We start from the raw sequence: 23453 nt of genomic DNA, 5'->3' as shown, positions 1-23453 counted from the left end.
TCCCACTGTTTCATACTCATTCAGCAGTTATATGAAAGAAGAATAGGAACAACTACAACTTATTCTAGGCCACTTAGAATCAAACCCAATTTCCAGATCCACATTCAGAAAATGGGAAATTGAATAGATTAGTATTATGTTACAGACAGGAACCAGGAATAGAAGGGGTTGTGAGTCATCTAGTCAGTAATATCTACTATAAAGCCGGAAGACTCTCTCTGTGTGAGATTTTTATTTTTGTTACAGAAGAAATAGTTTGCTGTGCTTTAATGAACACTGGCAAGAGAAGAAACTAGAGCAATCACTTATCTCCACATGTTCAGAAGCTTTTCATCAACCCAGACACCAAAATGACATGTTGCTCTTTCTTCCACAGAAACATGAATTCTGGAATCTCGCAAGTCTTCCAGAGGGAACTCACCTGCCCCCTCTGCATGAACTACTTCATAGACCCGGTCACCATAGACTGTGGGCACAGCTTTTGCAGGCCCTGTTTCTACCTCCACTGGGAAGACATCCCAATTCTTACTCAGTGCTTTGAATTCATAAAGTCAACACAGCAGAGAAACCTCAAAACTAACATTGATTTGAAGAAGATGGCTTCTCTTGCCAGAAAAGCCAGTCTCTGGCTATTCCTGAGCTCTGAGGAGCAAATGTGTGGCACTCACAGGGAGACAAAGAAGATGTTCTGTGAAGTGGACAAGAGCCTGCTCTGTTTGCTGTGCTCCAGCTCTCAGGAGCACCGGGATCACAAACACTGTCCCATTGAGTCGGCTGCTGAGGAACACGGGGTAAGTGATGCCTCTGAAGATTGATTTCTGTAAAGGATGCATAAAATTCCTGTGGGTCTCTTTTCTTGGAGATTGGATAAAGCCAACTCTGAGTCCCTTTAAGCAGCTCTGTTTGGGCTTTCTTAGTTTCCAACCTCCGGGCTTTGACAAACATGAAGGGAAACAAAGGAAATGCCATTTACTAGGGGCTTATTTGTCTCTCATTCTGGGCCCCTCCCTATGTCATGGTCTGCACTGGTGCTTCAATTTATGGCTCTTTTGCAGGAGAAGCTTTTACAGAAAATGCAGTCTTTATGGGAAAAAACTTGTGAAAATCACAGTAACCTGAATGTGGAAACCACCAGAACCAGACACTGGAAGGTTAGTCCTGTACTACTCTACCTTCTCCAGGAACTTATGGTGGGCAAATGGGTGACTCTTAAAATAGGAACTTGATATCAAACTGTAATGTTTCTGGGATTCAGTAAAAAAAAAAAAAAAAAAAAAAAAAAAAAGCGAGAGAAAACATTGAGAAAATGTGGCCTCATTTTTATATAGAATAGTATGCCTGTTAGGTAAGATTTCTAAGAAAACCACTGATGTCACCCAAAGCATGCTGGTTTGTTTCATACAAACCTGTAGTTATACACCAATAGATCCAAGAAACTGGGCCATCTCACAGCAATCTATATGTGCTGGTTGGATAAATGCTGGGCATAAGAGTTATTTGGCGGTCATGGAATGCTCAACTGAAACTTCTGAGTGTCGGTCAGCATTAATCTGAATGCTGGTGTGCAAGTAGTATTTGGAATTGTATGGATAATTTGAGGCAGAAAAATGGACAGGACAAATCTAGGGCAACCATGAAATTAAGAATCTCAACTAATTAATGTGGAATAATACATAACATATGATGAGAAAAGTGGTGAGAAATACGGATTTGTGTCTTGAGGGAGACATGTAAACATGCCAGAAATGTGGGAACTAGTATCTAAATATAAGGAGGACTCCGAGGACTTCAGAAAAATATTAAAAATAATTTTCTCTTTGTGGATGTGTACTTTGAGTGTATGATAGCTAATATTAGTTTGTTGAAAAGTATTTCATGAGAACCTAGTCTATGTTGAATATTAAATTAGAAAATATACTAGTAAAGAAGAAAGGAAGCACCTTTGTCCTCACAAATGATACAATCCAAATGACAGTCAAGTGGTCAATAAGCAAATATATGCAATACATGATGTATTTGAGTGTGGTAGGTTTTTTGTTGGAGAATAATCAAGCAGGGAAGTAGAAAAGTACAATAGAGGCCAGAAACTGGAGATTAGTGTCTGAGTTTTAAATAGGGTGGTCAGAAAAAAGACTCACTGAAAAATTCAAATTGAAACAAAGTTTTCAAGAGGAGGGGGAACACAAATGTGTGTGTGGATATATATGTGGACAATGAGTGTGTATATATATGTATAAGTATGTGTGTATATATATATGTATATGTATGTGTGTGTGTTTGTATACATATATTTTATTTATTTATATATACATATATATATATATATTTGTAATTCTAGTTGGAGAGAACAGCATATGCAGTAATTTTGAGTTTGTGTACATTTGGAGGCCTGAGGAACCACAAAGAAGTCTATGTTTCAGATTGGGATGACTTAGAAAAAGAATGGAAGGAAATGAATTCACAGAGACAAAGATGGCCAAATCATAAATGCAGCCTTATTAGGATAGGTTTTGCAGGGTGAAACGCATTTAGCTGGACATGTTAGTCTAAGGTCATTTTATATACAATGAGTTTAAGCAACTTGTTGCATATCTCAGAAATAGAAATATTTGTTTCCTTTCTAGTAACTATAGCTCTATACTCCAACTCTTAAGCATGAACTTTTCTTATTTTTCCATAAACATGGGCTGGAATAGAGAAATTCGAATTGTGTTTTTTTATTTCCAACTATCTTAGAAAACACATTATCTTGAATAAATTTAATGTAATTGGTCAGATACAGCTATGTTGATCCTTATGCAGAAAGAAAGGAAAGGAACAAAATTTGTAGATTCTAAGAACTGGTAAGACTGAGGTTTAAAGTATTGGATGTTCGAGAGCCAAAAGAATCCGTGAGATTTAATAGGAGAGGAATAAGTACATTTCTCTATTGACTAACCCATTATCACTGCAGGATTATGTGAATTTAAGGCTAGAAGCAATTAGAGCCGAGTATCAGAAGATGCCTGCATTTCACCAGGAAGAAGAAAAACATAATTTGGAGATGCTGAAAAAGAAGGGGAAAGATATTTTTCATCAACTTCATTTAAGTAAAGCCAAAATGGCTCATAGGAGGGAGATTTTAAGGGAAATGTATGAGGAGCTGAAGGAAATGTGCCATAAACCAGATGTGGAGCTACTTCAGGTACAAACTCACAATGTGGTTTCAGGTTTTTGAATATTCACATGTATAAGTATTTTCCTCATAGCTGAAATCCATCTCCCTATCTTTATTTCCATGATGTGTTTCCAAAAACACATTCACATAACTAATGCTACTTTTTTGGGAGAGTATAGCCCCACCAAGGGATTCCACCAGGCCAAAAGTCCTCCTACTTTATCCACCAGCCACAAAACCTTATGGAATGGTCAAGGTAACAGCCCCAAGAAATATTCCCAATCTAATTCAATAATAAACTTTGGGTTGTTAAACATGTATAAAAGAGTGATTCATTTACATTTAGGTTAATTTGGAAACATGGCAAAATCAGAAGTTTTAGGAATCTAGGTTCGTGTTAACATTATTTTGGGGTACACTCATTTGGGTAACAGGTTCAGCTAAAGATGACTGCGTAGGTTTTTCGTGGTTAACACAGAGCATAGACCCTCTGGACCTCTTCTCCCTTCACTTGTTTAGAGAATGTCTTCAAGACTCAGACTTTCCCAGGACATTAATTAATGACAATACAACTGACTGGGTTTTTCATTACAGAAGAAATAGAAAATGCTTTCCAGAAGAGAAGATGGTAGGTGAATAATATCTTCAGAAACTGAGTACAAATCTCACACTGAACTTAGTGAAAGATGCATCTTGTGAAATGCACTAATTCTTTCTTCTTCTTCTTTTTTTTTTTTTCAGGCTTTTGGAGACATATTACACAGGTGAGTGTGTACCTAGATTTCAGCATATGTTATTTAAGATGCCACGAATATCAAAGCAGGCTCTAGTAAACTCATAGCATAAATAATTAAGATATTGATACCACTTTTTTGCATCTACTTTCGTTCCCACACCTTAAAAGACAAAGCCACAAAGTAAATAAATGAAAATAAATGAATAAAAGAAGAGAGAACTAAAACAAACAATTTTATTCCTGATTTTTTTGGGTGGGTGGATGGTGTCTCGCTCTGTTGCCCAGGCTGGAGTGCAGTGGCGCGATCTCAGCTCACTGCAAGCTCCGCCTCCCGGGTTCACACCATTCCCCTGCCTCAGCCTCCCGAGTACCCGTGACTACAGGCGCCTGCCACCACACCCAGCTAATTTTTTTGTATTTTTAGTAGAGACGGGGTTTCACCGTGTTAGCCAGGATGGTCTCTATCTCCTGACCCCATGATCCACCCGCCTCGGCCTCCCAAAGTGCTGGGATTACAGGCGTGAACCACCGTGGCCAGCTCCGATTTTGTTTTATTACTTAAAAGCTTGCACAGGAGAAGGATAAGAGTTTTGTTTTGTGGATGGTGAGAAAGTCACCAGAGGAAGCAGGAAAGAAGAGGAGGAAGTATTTTACCAGTGAAGAAGTGTTGATGTTTGGTTTTTTATACATATATACATATCAGTTAACAGTTCTGAAAAACAGATTGAAAAAAACTGTGGAGTGTTAGAACTATAAGTCTCTAGGGAAGTTCTTTGCTAAAAGGCAGATCTCCCTGCCTAGAACAAGTTTCCAGTCTTTATCTTGAGAAGGAAGCAGTGGATGCATCAGTCTCCCCAGAACGCGGCTATTTCAGACAAAAATGTCAGAGGAGTCTGCCAAGAAGTGGAATTCAGAATTTCATTTCTAAGTATTCTCAAAGCCATAAGGCTAAGGAAACTTACACATTTGGGGCAAAAAAGAAGAAGGATCAGATTGAATTCTGACTTAGACTTTTCCATCATGCTTTAAAATTTAGAAACTGTAAAGAATTAATTTGCAAAAGGAAGTAATAATTTTTGAATTATCAAATGTATACTTTCAAAAGATTCTCATGAAATGTCTTTTACATACAAATAGTGATTTTTATTCATTTTATGGCTGTAGATGTTGTAACTGCAGGTTTTTCCTTCCAGGACTGAGTCCGTGCTGCTGCACATGCCCCAGCCTCTGAATCCGGAGCTCAGTGCAGGGCCCATCACTGGACTGATGGACAGGCTCAACCAATTCCGAGGTAAGTCTCCACCCATAGCCAGCACTCCCACTTTATGTAAATATTATTATTGTTAAGATCTTATAGGTAATATTTCATATTTTATCAAATATTTTACTTCTTTTAAGACATAAGTGAACAATATAACCATGCAACTCTTTGGTATCTGTGTCTGTATTTATAGTCAGTTTTATAGCATGAAGTTTGAAAGATAGTGAAAAAGAAATACTTTCTGGCATAATATATACTCAATTATATAACGGGAAAAAGGAGTAGGTAGAAAATTTACAAAAGGAGCAAAGGAAATAATGCTCAGGATGGTGAATTATTTAATGGTAAATACAAAATTGTACATTTCTTTAGTATATTCATTTGAACTGCTAAGAACTGTTCTTTGCGGGAATATAGTTTTCTGGAGATTCTTGGGGGTTTTGTATTTTTTAATGTGTATATATTATTCATATATTGCAAACATTTGAATTAATGGGTAAAGCTAAAAGGAAGAAATCATTTTGTGAATACAAGTAAAATTACAAATGAAATTAAGTTCAGTTTAATTGCAATATGAAGAGCTTCATGTTAAGTCTAAAATCCAGCTTCAGCCCAGAGCTAGCATGGAGGACCACAGAGAGTCTGGTCAAAGATTTTGCAGAGATCTGTTTTAAATTATCATTTATAACGTGCACATATGGATTTTTATCCAGATACCTAGAGCAGTTCTTGAGTAAGTGAAAATCTTCACCTTCTTTCCAAAATGATAGCACTAGTTTTTAAGAATAAGAAACATTTCTAAATAATGATCTTGATAACAGCATAGCATTTAGGGCATAAAATGTGTAAATTTTACTTTGAAAATTGGATCGCAAGAAGTTGATCTCACATTTGGCTCTCAACATGTAAGTTTTCAAAAAAAATATAATATGTGTGGTTAGGGTTTTGTTTGTCTTGTATACAATATTAATCATCTCTATACTTTACTAGAAGTTACAAGCAAAACTGTCTTTATGACTTTACTTTTCCTGGTAAAGTAACTTCCTGATAGAACAATTATTTTTTTTTATTTACACATGTCTATGCATGTTTTCTTTTTCTTTTTTTTTTTTTTGCAGTGCATATTACTCTGCATCATGAAGAGGCCAACAGTCACATCTTTCTATATGAAATTTTGAGAAGCATGTGTATTGGATGTGACCATCAAGATGTACCCTATGTCACTGCAACACCTAGAAGTTTTCTTGCATGGGGTGCTCAGACTTTCACCTCCGGCAAATATTACTGGGAGGTCCATGTGGTGGACTCCTGGAATTGGGCTTTTGGTGTCTGTAACATGTATTGGAAAGAGAAGCATCAGAATGAGAAGACAGATGGAGAGGAGGGACTCTTTCTTTTTGGGTGTGTTAAGAATGAAATTCAATGCAGTCTCTTTACCACCTCCCCACTTATGGTGCAATATATCCCAAGACCTACCAGCCGAGTAGGATTATTCCTGGATTGTGAGGCTAACACTGTGAGCTTTGTTGATGTTAATCAAAGCTCCCTAATATACACCATCCCTAGTTGCTCTTTCTCACCTCCTCTCAGGCCTATCTTTTGCTGTATTCACTTCTGACCAGAGACAAATCAGAAATGTGTTTACATGCTGTGGGAACCCCCTTATCCCAGGAAGTCCTCTTCCTTGTGCCTTAACATACAGGACAAATAGGCTGTCTTTTATGTCTGGAATTGCCTTCTAATGTTATCAAAACTCATTTTTTGTGTTACTATTAAATATGCTGAAAACACTAAAAGTATATGTATTGGTCCTTTATTAAATAATTTTTGAAAAATCATTATTCATGATCATGGCATACGGTATATTCTCTTTTTTTTTTCTTTATTTCTGACTGTCACTGAGTGAAATAATAGATGACAGACATGTCTGAATGAAGTTAAAATCAATTGAAGACAGTCCAGATCTCTTGCTTCATGCAAAAAACATGGAGTGAAGTATCAATGATAACTGGGAAATGTTTTTCTCCCTCTTTATCTAACTATATCACACTTATCCATCATGTCTCATTGTATTAATCTGTCCTTTGAGGTAATATTATTTGACCTTCCATGCTGGGCTTTATTTTGCAATTCTCAACACAGATATGATTAATCCTTCATTATTAGTGTGCTTGTCTACATTGAAATACACGAGGTGATCAGACCAATGCTGGATTAATTAAATATTGCAAAAAAGGTAACTAAATATTGACTCCTACCTCAAACCATACACAGTCATTTCCAGATAGATTCAAATCCTGAAAGGAAGGGGAACCTTATACAATATTCTCATAAGGATATCTTAACCAGGGAACAAATTAATAATTAAAAAAATTAGTTCATTTATATTGATAATGATGACTTCTGTGTTTCAAAAAACATTATGCAAACTAGTAATGGAGAAAGATATTTACCCCAACATACATAAAGTAAAATGTAATGCATGTATATGATGAATACTTAAATTGTAATGAATAAAAGACAGTGAACTCAATAGAAGATTGGCTAAAATATCTGAACAGACACTTTACAGAATTGGATACATAAATAACTAGCCAAATGTAAAAAAGTGTTCACTTTCATTAGTCTTACAAAAGTAAGAATTAATCCACCAGTTGTACCACAGGCCCCCATACAAAAATACCAAAATTTAAAGACACACAATAGTGTGTGTTGTCAAAGATACAGAATAAATGAAATTTATTCATGGCTGGAGAGATGTAAATGGAAATCCTTTTTGGGAAACTGACTATTAGCATTTATTATGGGCTAGATATTCTAATTCTAAAATGTAGTCAACTGATCACCTACATATACTTCAACATACACAATATTGTTCACTGCATCAACTTTTATAGTAGCTCCAAATCAGACCCAAAATATTCTTCAACTGTAGAATAGCTAAATAAATTTGGTGTATTTATGCAAAATAATCCTATAAAACAGAGAACAAATAACTCACTGAATGCAACAAAGTTGATGAATCTCAGAAACAAGTTAATAAACATACACCAATTTAAACAATAAAATTGAAGTTAAGAAAAGACTCTTCCATGTATATGATATATTGGTAATTGTATGCTCTTTATGGGTTCCATAATTACATGAACACTGTGGAATTATAACTTTTAAGACCCAAAATGACAAATAATGCATAAGGTAGTAGAATTAAAAAGAGCCCAGGCATGTTGGCACTCCCAGCACTTGGGGAGACCAAGGTGTGAGAATGGCTTGTGGCCAGGAGTTCCAGACCAGTGAAGGCAACATAGTGAGACCTCATGTCTACCAAACATTCCTTTAGAAATCAGCCTGGCATCATGGCACATGCTATAGTCCCAGCTACTCAGGAGGCTGGTGCAGCAGGATGGCTCATGCCCAGAAGATCCTGGCTGCAGTGAGCCATGGTGGTGCCTTGCAGTCCAGCCTGTGACAGAATGACAGTCTGTCTCAACAGTAAAACAAACTATCATTACTTGACATAACACAAACCAATATATTATAAATGCTCTAATTATAGGTATTTTAAATATTGATGTTATTTAAAATAACTGAGAAAGCTGAGATAGCTACATGTTTGCTTAGACCAGACAAAAGTGCCCTGGGAAGTAAGTTTAAAGTATTTTTATTAGAGTAAGTGAGGATGAAGTGCTTCATTACAAATGTGATACACACCAGAATCTGCTATGAATAGTCACATGTCTAGAGGATTTGTGGATATCTAGGTAAGCAGTAATTCTTGGGTGCCTGAAGCCTAGCAGGTTCATATTCAGTGTGTCTTCTCTGGAGATGTCTTTGGAAAGTTTGATTTTTTTATTATATTTCAAGTTCTGGGGTACATGTGCACAACGTGCAGGTTTGTTCCATATGTATACATGTGCCATGTTGGTGTGCTGCACTCATTAACTCGTCATTTACATTAGGTATATCTCCTAATGCTATCCCTCTCCCTCCCCACACCCCACAACAGGCCCCGATGTGTGATGTTCCCCTTCCTGTGTACAAATGATCTTGTTGTTCAATTCTCACCTATAAGTGAGAACTTGCAGTGTTCATTTTTTTGTCCTTGTGATAGTTTGCTGAGAATGATGGTTTCCAGCTTCATCCATGTCCCTACAAAGGACATGAACTCATCATTTTTTATGGCTGCATAGTATTTCATATTGTACATGTGCCACATTTTCTTAATCCTGCCTGTCACTGTTGGACATTTTGGTTGGTTCCAAGTCTTTGCTATTGTGAATAGTGCCACAATAAACATACGTGTGCATGTGTCTGTATAGCAGCATGATGTATAATCCTTTGGGTATATACCCAGTAATGGGATGGCTGGGTCAAATGGTATTTCTAGTTCTAGATCCCTGAGGAATTGCCACACTGTCTTCCACAATGGTTGAACTAGTTTACAGTCCCAACAACAGTGTAAAAGTGTTCCTATTTCTCCACATCCTCTTCAGCACCTGTTGTTTCCTGACTTTTTAATGATGGCCATTCTAACTGGTGTGAGATGGTATCTCATTGTGGTTTTGATTTGCATTTCTCTGATGGCCAGTGATGATGAGCATTTTTTCATTTGTCTGTAGGATACATAAATGTCATCTTTTGAGAAGTGCCTGTTCATCTCCTTTGCCCACTTTTTGATGGGGTAGTTTTTTTCTTGTAAATTTGTTTGAGTTCTTTGTAGATTCTGGATATTAGCCCTTTGTCAGATGAGTAGATTGCAAAAATTTTCTCCCATTCTGTAGGTTGCCTGTTCACTCTGATGATAGTTTCTTTTGCTGTGCAGGAGCTCTTTAATTAGATCCCATTGGTCAATTTTGGCTTTTATTGCCACTGCTTTTGCTGTTTTAGACATGAAGTCCTTTTCCATGCCTATGTCCTGAATGGTATTGCCGAGGTTTTCTTCTAGGATTTTTACGGTTTTAGGTCTAACATTTAAGTCTTTGATCCGATTCAGGAGGTGGAGCCAAGATGGCCGAATAGGAACAGCTACGGTCTACAGCTCCCAGGGTGAGCGATACAGAAGATGGGTGATTTCTGCATTTCCGTTTGAGGTACCGAGTTCATCTCACTAGGGAGTGCCAAACGGTGGCTGCAGGACAGTCGGTGCAGCGCACTGTGCACGAGCCGAAGCAGGGCGAGGCATTGCCTCACTCGGGAAGTACAAGGGGTCTGGGAGTTCCCTTTCCTAGTCAAAGAAAGGGGTGACAGATGGCGCCTGGAAAATCGGGTCAGTCCCACCCTAATACTGCGCTTTTCCAATGGGCTTGGAAAACGGCACACCAGGAGATTGTGTCCCACACCTGGCTTGGAGGGTCCTATGCCCACGGAGTCTCCCTGATTGCTAGCACAGCAGTCTGAGATCAAACTGCAAGGTGGCAGGGAGGCTGGGGGAGGGGCGCCTGCCATTGCCCAGGCTTGCTTAGGTAAACAAACAGCCAGGAAGCTGGAACTGGGTGGAGCCCACCCCAGCTCAAGGAGGACTGCCTGCCTTTCTAGGCTCCACCTCTGGGGGCAGGGCACAGACAAACAAAAAGTCAGCAGAAACCTCTGCAGACTTAAATGTCCCAGTCCGACAGCTTTGAAGAGAGTAGTGGTTCTCCCAGCATGCAGCTGGAGATCTGACAACAAACAGACTGCCTCCTAAAGTGGGTCCCTGACCCCTGAGCAGCCTAACTGGGAGGCACCCCCCAGTAGGGACAGACTGACACCTCACTCGGCCAGGTATGCCTCTGAGACAAAACTTCCAGAGGAACTATCAGACAGCTGAATTCACGGTCTTATGAAAATCCACTGTTCTGCAGCCACCGCTGCTAACACCTAGCCAAACAAGGTCTGGAGTGGACCTCTAGCAAACTCCAACAGACCTGCAGCTGAGGGTCCTGTCTGGTAGAAGGAAAACTAACAAACAGAAAGGACATCCACACCAAAGACCCATCTGTACATCACAATCATCAAAGAAAAAAGTAGATAAAACCACAAAGATGGGGAAAAAACAGAGCAGAAACACTGGAAACTCTAAAAAGCAGAGCACCTCTCCTCCTCCAAAAGAATGCAGTTCCTCACCAGCAATGGAACAAAGCTGGATGGAGAATGACTTTGACGAGTTGAGAGAAGAAGGCTTCAGACGATCAAACTACTTCTAGCTACGGGAGGAAATTCAAAACAATGGCAAAGAAGTTAAAAACTTCGAAAAAAAATTAGATGAATGGATAACTAGAATAACCAATGCAGAGAAGGGCTTAAAGGAGCTGAAAGCAAAGTTTTGAGAATTATGCGAAGATTGCATTAGCCTCAGTACCTGATGAGATCAACTGGAAGAAAGGGTATCGCTGATGGAAGATGAAATGAATGAAATGAAGCGAGAAGGAAAGTTTAGAGAAAAAAAGAATAAAAAGAGATGAACAAAGCCTCCAAGAAATATGGGACTATGTGAAAAGACCAAACCTACATCTCATTGGTGTACCTGAAAGTGATGGGGAGAATGGAACCAAGTTGGAAAACACTCTGCAAGATATTATCCAGGAGAACTTCCCCAATCTAGAAGGCAGGCCAACATTCAGATTCAGGAAATACTGAGAACGCCACAAAGATACTCCTCGAGAAGAGCAACTCCAAGACAAATAATTGTCAGATTCACCAAAGTTAAAATGAAGGAAAAAATGTTAAGGGCGGCCAGAGAGAAAGGTCAGGTTACCCACAAAGGGAAGCCCATCAGACTAACAGCTGATCTCTCAGCAGAAACTCTACAAGCCAGAAGAGAGTGGGGGCTGATATTCAACATTCTTAAAGAAAAGAATTTTCAACCCAGAATTTCATATCCAGCCAAACTAAGCTTCATAAGTGAAGGAGAAATAAAATACTTTACAGATGAGCAAATGCTGAGTGATTTTGTCACCACCAGGCCTGCCCTAAAAGAGCTCCTGAAGGAAGCAATAAACATGGAAAAGGAAAACCGGTACCAGCCACTGCAAAACCACGCCAAATTGTAAAGACCATCGAGGCTAGGAAGAAACTGCATCAACTAACAAGTAAAATAACCAACTAACATCATAATGACAGGAACAAATTCACACATAACAATATTAACTTTAAATGTAAATGGGCTAAATGCTCCAATTAAAAGACACAGACTGGCAAATTGGATAAGGAGTCAAGACCCTGTATTCAGGAAACCCATCTCACGTTCAGAGACACACATAGACTCAAAATAAAGAGATGGAGGAAGATCTATCAAGCAAATGGAAAACAAAAAAAGGCAGAGTTTGCAATCCTAGTCTCTGATAAAATAGACTTTAAACCAGCAAAGATCAAAAGAGACAAAGAAGGCCATTACATAATTGTAAAGGCATCAATTCAACAAGAAGAGCTAACTATCCTAAATATATATGCACCCAACACAGGAGCACCCAGATTCATAAAGCAAGTTCTGAGTGACCTACAAAGGGACTTAAACTCCCACACAATAATAATGGGAGATTTTAACACCCCACTGCCAACATTAGACAGATCAATGAGCAGAAAGTTAACAAGGATACCCAGGAATTGAACTCAGCTCTACAAAAAGTGGACCTAATAGACATCTACAGAACTCTCCACCCCAAGTCAACAGAATATACATTTTTTTCAACACCACACCACACCTATTCCAAAATTGACCACATAGTTGGAAGTAAAGCTCTCCTCAGCAAATGTAAAAGAACAGAAACTATAACAAGCTGTCTCTCAGACCACAGTGCAATCAAACTAGAACTCAGGATTAAGAAACCCACTCAAAACTGCTCAACTACATGGAAACTGAACAACCTGCTCCTGAATGACTATTGGGTACATAATGAAATAAAGGCAGAAAAAAAGATGTTCTTTGAAACCAACTAGAACAAAGACACAACATACCAGAATCTCTGGGACACACTCGAAGCAGTGTGTAGAGGGAAATTTACAGCACTAAATGCCCACAAGAGAAAGCAGGAAAGATCCAAAATTGACACCCTAACATCACAATGAAAAGAACTAGAAAAGCAAGAGCAAACAGATTCAAAAGCTAGCAGAAGCCTAGAAATAACTAAAATCAGAGCAGAACTGAAGGAAATAGAGACAAAAAAAAAAAACCCTTCAAAAAATTAAGGAATCCAGGAGCTGGTTTTTTGAAAAGATCAACAAAATTGATAGACCGCTAGCAAGACTAATAAAGAAGAAAAGAGAGAAGAATCAAATAGATGCAATAAATAATGAAAAAGTAGATATCACCACCGATCCCACAGAAATACAATCTACCATCAGAGAATACTACAAACACCTCTACGCAAATAAACTAGAAAATCTAGAAGAAATGGATAAATTCCTCGACAAATACACTCTCCCAAGACTAAACCAGGAAGAAGCTGAATCTCTGAATAGACCAATAACAGGCTCTGAAATTGTGGCAATAATCAATAGCTTACCAACCAAAAAGAGTCCAGGACCTGATGGATTCACAGCCAAATTCTACCAGAGGTACAAGGAGGAACTGGTACCGTTCCTTCTGAAACTATTCCAAGTGCACATTTATTTATTTATGCCAAAGAAAGTTTCACCCTCTGGAGTGCAGTGGCACAATTTTAGCTCACTACAGCCTTGAATTCCAGGGCTCAAGTAATCCTCCCACTTCAGCTTTCAAAGTAAAAAAGACTAGAGGTTTATGCCATTGCACCTTCCTAATTTTTCATTTATTTTTCTGTTAAAGACAGGATATCTCTACGTTTCCCAGTCCAGTCTCTAATTCCTGGCTTCAAGTTATCCTCTGACTTCGGCCTCCCAAAACAATGGGAATACAGGGTGAGCCACATGACCCAGTCAGAAATGCTCCTTTATCTATGACATTCTCAGAGGAGGCCCACAGGAACTAAAATTTTCTTTTATTCTTTTTTAGCACTCTAAGAGAATTCACTAATTAATCAAATAATCCAAATGATAATTTAGCATCTTATCAAATTTTCAAAGGCTTTTCCATTCTCATGGGTAAAACATGAGTTACTCTTTTAAATGCTTTCCTCCACATAGTGCATAATATCCTAGAATGGCTAGAAAAGTACGATGGGTATTGATTTTGGGATTATAAATATCTATTAGGATGTAGGCAAATTCACGAATACAGAATCCAAATGATGGGGAGAGACCATGCATGTTTTTTTTCTATTTCAAAGTTTTTTTTGTGATATGAAACTCCAAAAGAAGGAAAAGATTTCAGAAGGGGATACCTAAATATCTTCTGACAGAGGAATTATTTGCCAATGGCTCACAAGATTTATGGTCAAGACGGTCAGAACAGTGAAAACATATCTATCAGCCTTATATCAGTCAAGGTTCAAAGACAAAATCAGAACTCATAAGATATATGTACACTTAGGAAGATTCATATATGGATTTAGTACATGGAATTAGCTTACTCAATTGTGGTGGCTGATGAAGGAAGTATAAGATCTCTGGTATAGTCCATCAGGAAAAAAAACAAATTCTGCTGGTTGGATCCCAATGGTCATGGAATAAAGCTTTAGTTCACAGTCAGTACGGATGAACTGGAACAATAGAGATCCCTTCACAGTTTAGCCTTGTCCAAAGAAAGTCTAAGTCTTCCTTCAGAGAACTTTCACTGTTAAAGTCAGACTTACTTGGGTAAACTTCCAAGTCCCAGAATTAGAACCTTTACTTACATCTGAAAACTGCCTTCCCAGCAGGGACTACGTTAGCATTTCATTGACTAAGAAGGAGGTGTGTGTATGCTACAAATTGATGCTGTTTTCATTTCCCTCCTTGTAGTTAAACCTAGCCAATTTGCCACACTGAAAAATCATTAAGAGGTTATATGTCATAAATTTAAGAAAGAGAAAAATAGGATTCCTTGCTCCTTTCTAAGTTTACTGTGCAAGACCACCAACAGACTGAAGCCCTTGGATATACATTCTGTAACTCAATAAATTGAGGTAATCCAAGTGTCCACACAGAGGTGAGATCTGCCCTGGGTGCATGGGGTTACTGGGGACTCAGCCCTGCACTCAAGAGTGGGAAGCCTTTGAGACCTTAGTTCATGGACTGGACCCTGCAGGCATCCTCTGCTGAGATTCAGGGGCTCCCCAGTGGGGCTCTGGTATTCCATCCCAAGGTCAGATGACTATGTGTATCAGGAAAGAATTGGGGCAAGGAGAGAAAGGAAAAAGGGTAGCTTCTAATTTAATTTCAACTTTTTTGCACCACATAATTGACTCATCCCAACTGTCAACTTTAGGCAGATGAAGTCTAGAGCCCTGGAAATTAGGAGCTCTCAATTCTAGATCTACTTCTTTCTACCGTGGCATTACTAATGAAACAACTTATTTTCCTACATGAATCTCAAACCATGAAACAAATATAAGAATGTAAGTCCCTTTAGAGTTGGCATTTTGTAGGTTCTAAAAGTCCTAACCAAGCCAGAAGCAGGAATAGAGATGGGTCTGGGCATTAGAGATGTGTGTATGGGCAAGAACAATACATGATGTGGACAAAGAGCACTCTAAACAATCTTGTTCATTTCCTCATTTCCAACTGAATCCCCTTTCAATACAAAACGTTCTGTTTTGGACCTGGGAGTCTGTTTCCACTCTAGCATCTGAAACCTTACTCTACAACAAAGATTTCTATTGAATTACAATTCTGTTTTTGAGAACCGTTAAGAGACTCTCTCCCTCATGTAGGTTTCATAACTCATTATAAAATTTTCATACAGGAGTTTGGGATCTATTTCTGCTTTCTTAATATGCATAGAAAACTAAATTTATTTTATTTTAGAAATTTCTTTACTGAAAATTCAATTATAGCATATTATTTAAAATTAAACAGTTACAATTCCATTTAAATTGTAACTGCCACTTTGTTTTATTTGTTCAGATGGAGAGATGTGCCCAATTCTATCCATGCTAATAAAAATTCATTAATTTTCCAACAACGATAGACTGGATTAAGAAAATGTGGCACATATACACCATGGAATACTATGCAGCCATAAAAAATGATGAGTTCGTGTCCTTTGTAGGGACATGGATGAAACTGGAAAACATTCTCAGTAAACTATCGCAAGGACAAAAAACCAAACACCGCATGTTCTCACTCATAGGTGGGAATTGAACAATGAGAACTCATTGACACAGGAAGGGGAACATCACACTCCGGGGACTGTTGTGGGATGGGTGGAGGGGGGAGGGACAGCATTAGGAGATATACCTAATGCTAAATGACAAGTTAATGGGTACAGGAAATCAACATGGCACATGGATACATATGTAACAAACCTGCACATTGTGCACATGTACCCTAAAATCTAAATTATAATAAAAAAAATTCATTAATTTAATAATAAATTATATTTTGCTTTGTGGCCTCTGAATGTCCAAGACTATTTTTAAATCTTTTAAATTTCCTTTCTTTGAAAATCCCATTTATTAGATATTCTTCTGGAAACCCCAGTCATTTTCTCTTCAAACCCCTTATTTATTTCTGTTAAGATAAATATGTTAGAAAAAGGAAGGGAACAATGTACTACATGGGCTATGATGTACCACATACTTTGCTATCTCCCTGCCCACACCTTCCATAATCACAACAGAAAACATAGAATGTGTCCCATTGTCCCAACTTCGTATATGAGCACACAAATAGTAAGCAATCTCTTTTCCATCCTATTTCCTGTATGGGAGGGGGTCAGGAATCAGTCCCATGTCACTAACTCCATAAATCCTCAAATATTTCAATGTATTGCCTTATCTAGAACCACAGAAACATGTAGGATTCCTTTTGTGTTTGTCCAGCTGATTTTCAGCCTACATTTTCAGGTTTATTTATCTCACAAATAAAGCATTCAGTTGTTGAACACTATAACATGATAGAAGCCTGTAAAAAATCAGAATCAAATAATACAACAATTCAGAATATCTTCCTTTATGCCACCGTAGCTTTTATGTTACAAGTGTTATGCCTTTAAATGTAAGAATGTACTAAATTTATTATTATAAAAAAATCAGAATCAAATAGATTACATTCCTTAAGAAAATAATGAAGGCAGCAATTGCAAACAGTACCATAGATGCAAGATTTTAAACTTTTTTTTCTCTTCTTATTTATTTTCTTAGAGGCAGGGTCTGGCTGTGTCACCCAGGCTGTAGTGCAGTGGGTGGTTCCTAGCTCACAACAGCCTCAACCTCCTGGGGTCAAGCCATCCTCCATCTCTGCCTCCTGAGTAGAAAGAACTACTGTCAGGCACTACCATTCTGGGTTATTTTTAAAAAATTTTTTGTAGAGACATGGCCTTCCTATGCCACCCAGGCTGGTCTCCAACTCCTAGACTCAAAATATCTTCCTGCCTATATCTCCCAAGGCAATGGGATTACAGCTGTAAGCCACCATTTCCAGCCTCAAAACATTTTCATAGCAGAGTTAACAGAACGTTTTCTTCTATGTTAATCTCTATATTCGGTAGGTAGAAGATTAATGTCCTTTACTCTTCCCATATCTGGCTTAGTATCCCTTTCTTACACAACCTATTGCCAAATGTTTGTTTTCAATTTAATATTTATATTTCATAGCACAGAATAGTGAAATGAGCAATGCAAAGTAGAGTTCCCATCTTATTTCCTAGCCCCTGCCAATCCAACCATAGATATTCTAAAGGGGTTCATGATCTTAGCCTTTTCCCTCTGTTGGATTCCAGGTTATGAACTAATGAGGGTTGGGTGTAAAAACTTTAAGGAATAGAGCAGAAAGTAGGACTACAAACTCTTGTGGTTCTACCTACCCTAGAACCACTATTTTCACAGGAACTCTTATCACAATGCTAGGCTCACTGATTTCTCATCTGAACATGCTTAGAAATAAATATGTTAGCCCTTACCCTGATTTTAATTTAAAAAAAATAAATCCTAGCTCTACAGAAGCAGCCACCAAATATTTCCTTACACAAGCAATCGCATCTACAGTTCTCATAATAGGTATTCTCTTCAATAACCTGTTCTCTGGGCAATGAACAATAATAAACACTATTAATCAATTTTCATCCTTAATAATGATAATGGCCCTAGTAATAAAACTAGGAAAGGCTCCTTTCACCTTTTAGTCCCAGAGGTAACTCAAGGAACCTCCCTAATGTCTGGTATACTTCTCACGTAACAAATACTAGACCCTATCTCAATTATGTTTCTAATTTCTCCAACAATAAACATGAACATCCTCCTATCTGTCACAATCCTATCTGTTATCGTGGGCAGTTGTGGAGGACTTAAACACAACTGTGAGAAATTCTAGCCTACTCCTCAATTACTCACATAGCTTCAATAATAGCAGTGTTAATTTATAATCCAAACATTAGTATTCTAAACCTGATTATTTACTTTAACAGTTAACGCATTTCTAGCACTCCACCTGAATATCAGCAGCACGACCCTGTCACTATCTCATGCCTGAAAGAAATTAACATGATTAACACCCAAAATCCCACAATTCTACTATCCCTAGCAGGTTAACCTCCATTAATAAGTTTTCGGCCTAAATGACTAATTATTCAAGAATTTACAAAAAAACAATAGTCTTACTGCTCCAACAATTATTGCTATTATAAGTCTACTCAACCTATGCTTTTATATATGCCTAATTTATTCCATCTCAGCGGCAATATTCCCCACATTGAATAACATGAAAATGACAGTTCAAGAAAACAATACCCATACTACTCCTCCCCCCACTTACCATTTTTTCATCCTCCTCTTACCCATCTCTCCATTAATACTAAATATGATTTAGAAATTTACGTTAAATAAGACCAAGAGCCTTCAAAGCCCTTAGTAAGTAAATTACACTTAATTTCTCTAACAAACCTAAGGACTGCAAGACTCTATTCTGCATCAATTGAACACAAAGCTAAGACCTTACTAGACTGGTAGAATTCAAACCCACCAAAATTTATTTAACAGCCAAACGCCTTAATCAACTGGCTTCAATCTACTTCTCCCATTGGGGGAAAAAAGGCGGGAGAAGCCCAGACAGGATTGAAGCTGCTCCTTTGATTTTGCAATTCAACATGAGAAATCACCTCAGGGCTGGTAAAACATGTGTCTTTAGATTTACAGTCTAATACTTATTCAGCCATTTTACAACCGCCACCCCCGCCCCCCCCCCAACCTCCCCGCCTGGCCCAACTTATGTTAATCAATCGTTGATTGTTTCCAACTAACCACAAAGATACCAGAACATGGTATCTACTATTTGGTGCATGAGTAGCGATAGTGGGCACTGCCTTAAGCCTTCTAATTCGAGCAGAATTAGGCCAACCAGGAACTCTGCTAGGAGACGATCAGATCCATAATGTTATTGCTACTGCCCAAGCATTCATTATAATATTCTCTATAGTTATACCAATTATAACTGGAGGCTTCGGCAACTGACTAGTCCCTCTGATAGTGCACCCGATATGGCATTTCCCCGGATAAATAATATAAGCTACCGACTTCTCCCACCCTCCTTCCTACTCCTACTTGCATCTGAAACAGCAGATGCTGGCGCTGGAACCGGCTGAACAGTTTATGCCCCTTTAGCAGGAAGCCTGACACATGCAGGGGCCTCTGTGGATCTTACTATCTTTTCTCTCCACTTGGCAGGTAGGTGTTTCTTCTACTCGAGGGGCCATTCACTTTATTACCACAATTATTAACATAAAACCCCCAGCCATATCCCAGTATCAAACACCCCTCTTCATCTAATGAGTTCTCATTACGGCAGTCCTTCCTCTCCTTTCTCTCCCAGTCCTAGCCACCAGCATGACCATACTATTAACTGACCGTAACCTTAACACTACTTTTTTTGACCCCGCTGGCAGGGGTGGCCCTCTCTTATATCAACATTTATTCTGATTCTTTGGTCACCCTGAAGTCTATATCCTTATCCTACCAGGCTTCAGGATAATCTCCCATATCATAACTTATTACTCTGGACAAAAAAGGAGCCCTTTGGGTATATGGGCATAGTATGAGCCATAATATCAATTAGCTTCCTAGAGTGTATTGTATGGGCCCATCACATATTTACAGTAGGAATAGACATAAACACACGAGCATGTTTCACCTCTGCCACTGTAATTATTGCTATCTGTATTGGCATTAAAGTGTTTAGCTGATTAGCTACACTGCACGGCGGTAACATCATATGATCACCCACAATACTCTGAGCCCTAGGATTCATTTTCTTTTTCACAGTAGGAGGTCTAACCAGCATTGTGCTAGCTAATTCATCACTAGATATTATCTTACATGATACATATTACTTTGTAGCCCATTTCCACTAGGTCCTATCAAAAGGAGCAATATTCGGCATCATAGGAGCCTTTGTCCACTGATTCTCCTTGTTTTCAGGTTACAGACTTAATCAAGCCTATGCTAAAATCAACTTCACCATTGTATTTATAGGTACAAATCTAACCTTTTTCCCACAGCACTTCCTTGGCCTATCTGGTATACCTCGACATTACTCCGATTATCCTGATGCGTACACCACGTGAAATATTCTCTCATCTGTAGGCTCATTTATTTCAATAACAGCAGTTATATTAACAATCTTTATAATCCGAGAAATCTTTGCTCCAAAAGTAAAAGTTCTAACAATTGAATAATCATCTAATTTAGAAAGAATTTACGGCTGTACACCACATGGATCACACATTCGAAGAACCAATCTACGTTAAACTCCAGACAAAAAAGGAAGGAATCACGCCTCCAAAAACTGGTTTCAAGCCAGTCCCATAACCTCTATGACTTTCTCCATAAGATATTAGTAAAATCATTACATAACTTTGTCAAAGTTAAATTATAGGTTAGATCTTGTATGCCTTAATGGCTCATCCAATTCTATTAGGCCTTCAAGATGCTACTTCCCCTATTATAGAAGAGCTACTTACTTTCCATGACCACGTTCTTATAATTATTTTCCTAATAGTTCCCTTGTCCTGTAACAGGATGAGTCAGAAGCATCGACAGACTCGCATCTTCAGAGCTGAGCTTCCCCGGAGACAGAGTTCCTGGCCCTTTTAAGGGCTTACAACTCTAAGGGGTTCCACGTGAAAGGGTTGTGATGGACTGAGAGCACATGTGGTTAGAGTTGGTGGGGGGGGGGTTAATCTTTTAACCTCAGGCCTGGTCATCAGTGGCACCAGCTGGTCTTGCCACTGACTTCATTCCTGTTTTCAACTTTTACTATCTCCTCCTCTTCAGAGACAGGAGACAGTAAGAGAAATGGCTTCTCTCCTCAGTCCTATTGTAGCAGGACGAGTCGCAGACAAAATTCCTCAGACACCGGATTAAAGAAGTAAGAGGTTTTTTTATTTGGCCGGGAGCATCAGCAGACTCGTGTCTTAAGAGCCGAGCTCCCCGAAAAAGAAATTCCTAGCCCTTTTAAGGGCTTACAACTCTAAGGGGTCTATGTGAAAAAGTCACAATAGATCAAGTAAGTGTGAGGAATGTGACTGGGGGCTACATACATCAGCTAACAGTACAAAAGGTTTTACAGTGCTTTCTCATACAATGTCTGGAATTCACAGATAACACCAGTAGTTTTGGTCAGGGGTTAATATTATTATTTCAACCACCAGGGCCAGGTGGTGGTGCCAAGGTCGTCTAGCTATTTATCTTCTGTTTCTTTCCAACATTTTGCTTTCTCCATTTTCTCCTGTCTTATAAACTAGGGAAAAGGGGAGGTTGGGGAGAAACTGGGAAGGACAATAGGAGAAGTGGTGATCTCATACCATATTTCCCCCCTTTGAGAATTTTCACTTTTTAGTGGGAGTTCTCACTCTCATCCTCACTTTCTGAGTCTCTTTGTGAGATAGAGCGATAGCGATTCATATAATACAAGTGTGCTGAAGTTTTCTGATGAACCACAGTAGCAACAAAACTCTTTATCATTTGAAAAAGCAAGGGTAACACACAGGGGAGCAGCAAGCAAGTTGCTATCACTAGCAATACACCTACAATGAGGGTTTTAAATCCTCCTATAGCTGGAAACCATTTTCCAAATAAAGACTCAGGATTAAACTCGTGCCAAACCTATACAGGCGCATGTGCCACCTTTGTCATGTCCCTGACTATGTTTTCAATCACCTGTCCTTGATCATCTATTTGTAGGCAGCAATTGGTTAAGTTAAATTTTCCACAAACTCCTCCTTCAGCTGCTAGCAAGTAGTCCAAGGCCAGTCTATTCTGATAGATAGCATTCCTCATTTGGGTTTCCTGCCAAGCTAAAACAGTCAAAGCTCTGCCAGTTTCATTAGTTGGGGGAAAAGTACCAGCTTGAGCTGTCTCCGATCCACGAGAGGGCGCGGAAGCCCAAGGGATCAAAGAACTGCCTGCAGAGTCTCAGGGACTGCGAGCTGTCTGTGCTGACGCCGCGCTCCGTGCGTGGTCCGGAGGACCGGGGCGCCCTGGACCACATGGTCAGGATGACCACCAGCCTCTAACAGCCCCGCCATGGCCCTCGCGTGCCAGATCGTGTGCCCAGAGAGCTCCCTGTGCGCGGGGAAGAGGCAGCTGGTGGTGCAGGAAATCCTGGCGGCTCAGGAAATTCTGGCCGAGCGGCGGGGGGTGGAGAGGTAGGCACAGAAGGCGGGTGAAGCGGAGGGTGCAGAGCAGCACAAGTGGCCCTGCCCAGCGGCAGCGGGCTCCCGGGAGGGCTCCCCAAGAGCCGGCCTCCCACCTGCCCCGCTGCCGGGGTCCTGGGGCTCTGCCTACCCCGCCTGGCCGAAGGCCAGCCTCCTGCCCCTGCAGCGCCTGCGGCAGAGCAGCTTGCGGCCGAGCTTGGTGGTGTCCCAGGTCCGCCTCAGCAAGGCGCCTGTGCCCAACTTCCAGCCCCAGAGGCCGGCGCGGAAGGGCAGCACCAAGGACAGTGGCCACCTGCGGATACCCAAGTGGCCTTACAAGGTGGCCAAGGAGGAGAAACCAGAGGCTGAGGAGGCCCAGAAGAAGCGCCAGGCCAAGGTGCAGAAGAAGCACCCGCCAACCTGGAAGAAGAGGATGTGAGAGTCCGCGGGTGCTTGACGCCAGGTTTGAGGACAGGGTTAGGCGGCGGGGCTGGGCACCATGGCCGCTCCCAGGACCACCAGGCCACGTGCGTTTCCACGCTGTCTTTCTAGGATGCTCCCAGGAAGGGGCTGGGGGAGCCACATGGATTCGCCTGACACCAGCCACCCTAGCCATCAGTACACGTAGCGGGCATGTTGC

General features: G+C 39.7%; 1 protein-coding gene across 1 annotated transcript; it reads left to right on the top strand.

Annotated features, from left to right (window-relative positions):
* Positions 1–380: 380 nt before the first annotated feature.
* LOC129483972 (putative tripartite motif-containing protein 49B) lies at positions 381–6772 on the top strand. Its single transcript, XM_055281382.1, has 6 exons — positions 381–791; positions 1056–1151; positions 2954–3184; positions 3899–3921; positions 5087–5184; positions 6273–6772. The coding sequence occupies exons 1-6, from the start codon at positions 381–383 to the stop codon at positions 6770–6772; spliced, it is 1359 nt and encodes a 452-aa protein (XP_055137357.1).
* Positions 6773–23453: the final 16681 nt, after the last annotated feature.

This window comes from Symphalangus syndactylus, chromosome 6 (assembly GCF_028878055.3).
Source record: "Symphalangus syndactylus isolate Jambi chromosome 6, NHGRI_mSymSyn1-v2.1_pri, whole genome shotgun sequence".
Classification (NCBI taxonomy): Eukaryota; Metazoa; Chordata; class Mammalia; order Primates; family Hylobatidae; genus Symphalangus; species Symphalangus syndactylus.
Note: the sequence above shows the minus strand (reverse complement) of the source record. Positions and strands in the feature narration are given on the sequence as shown.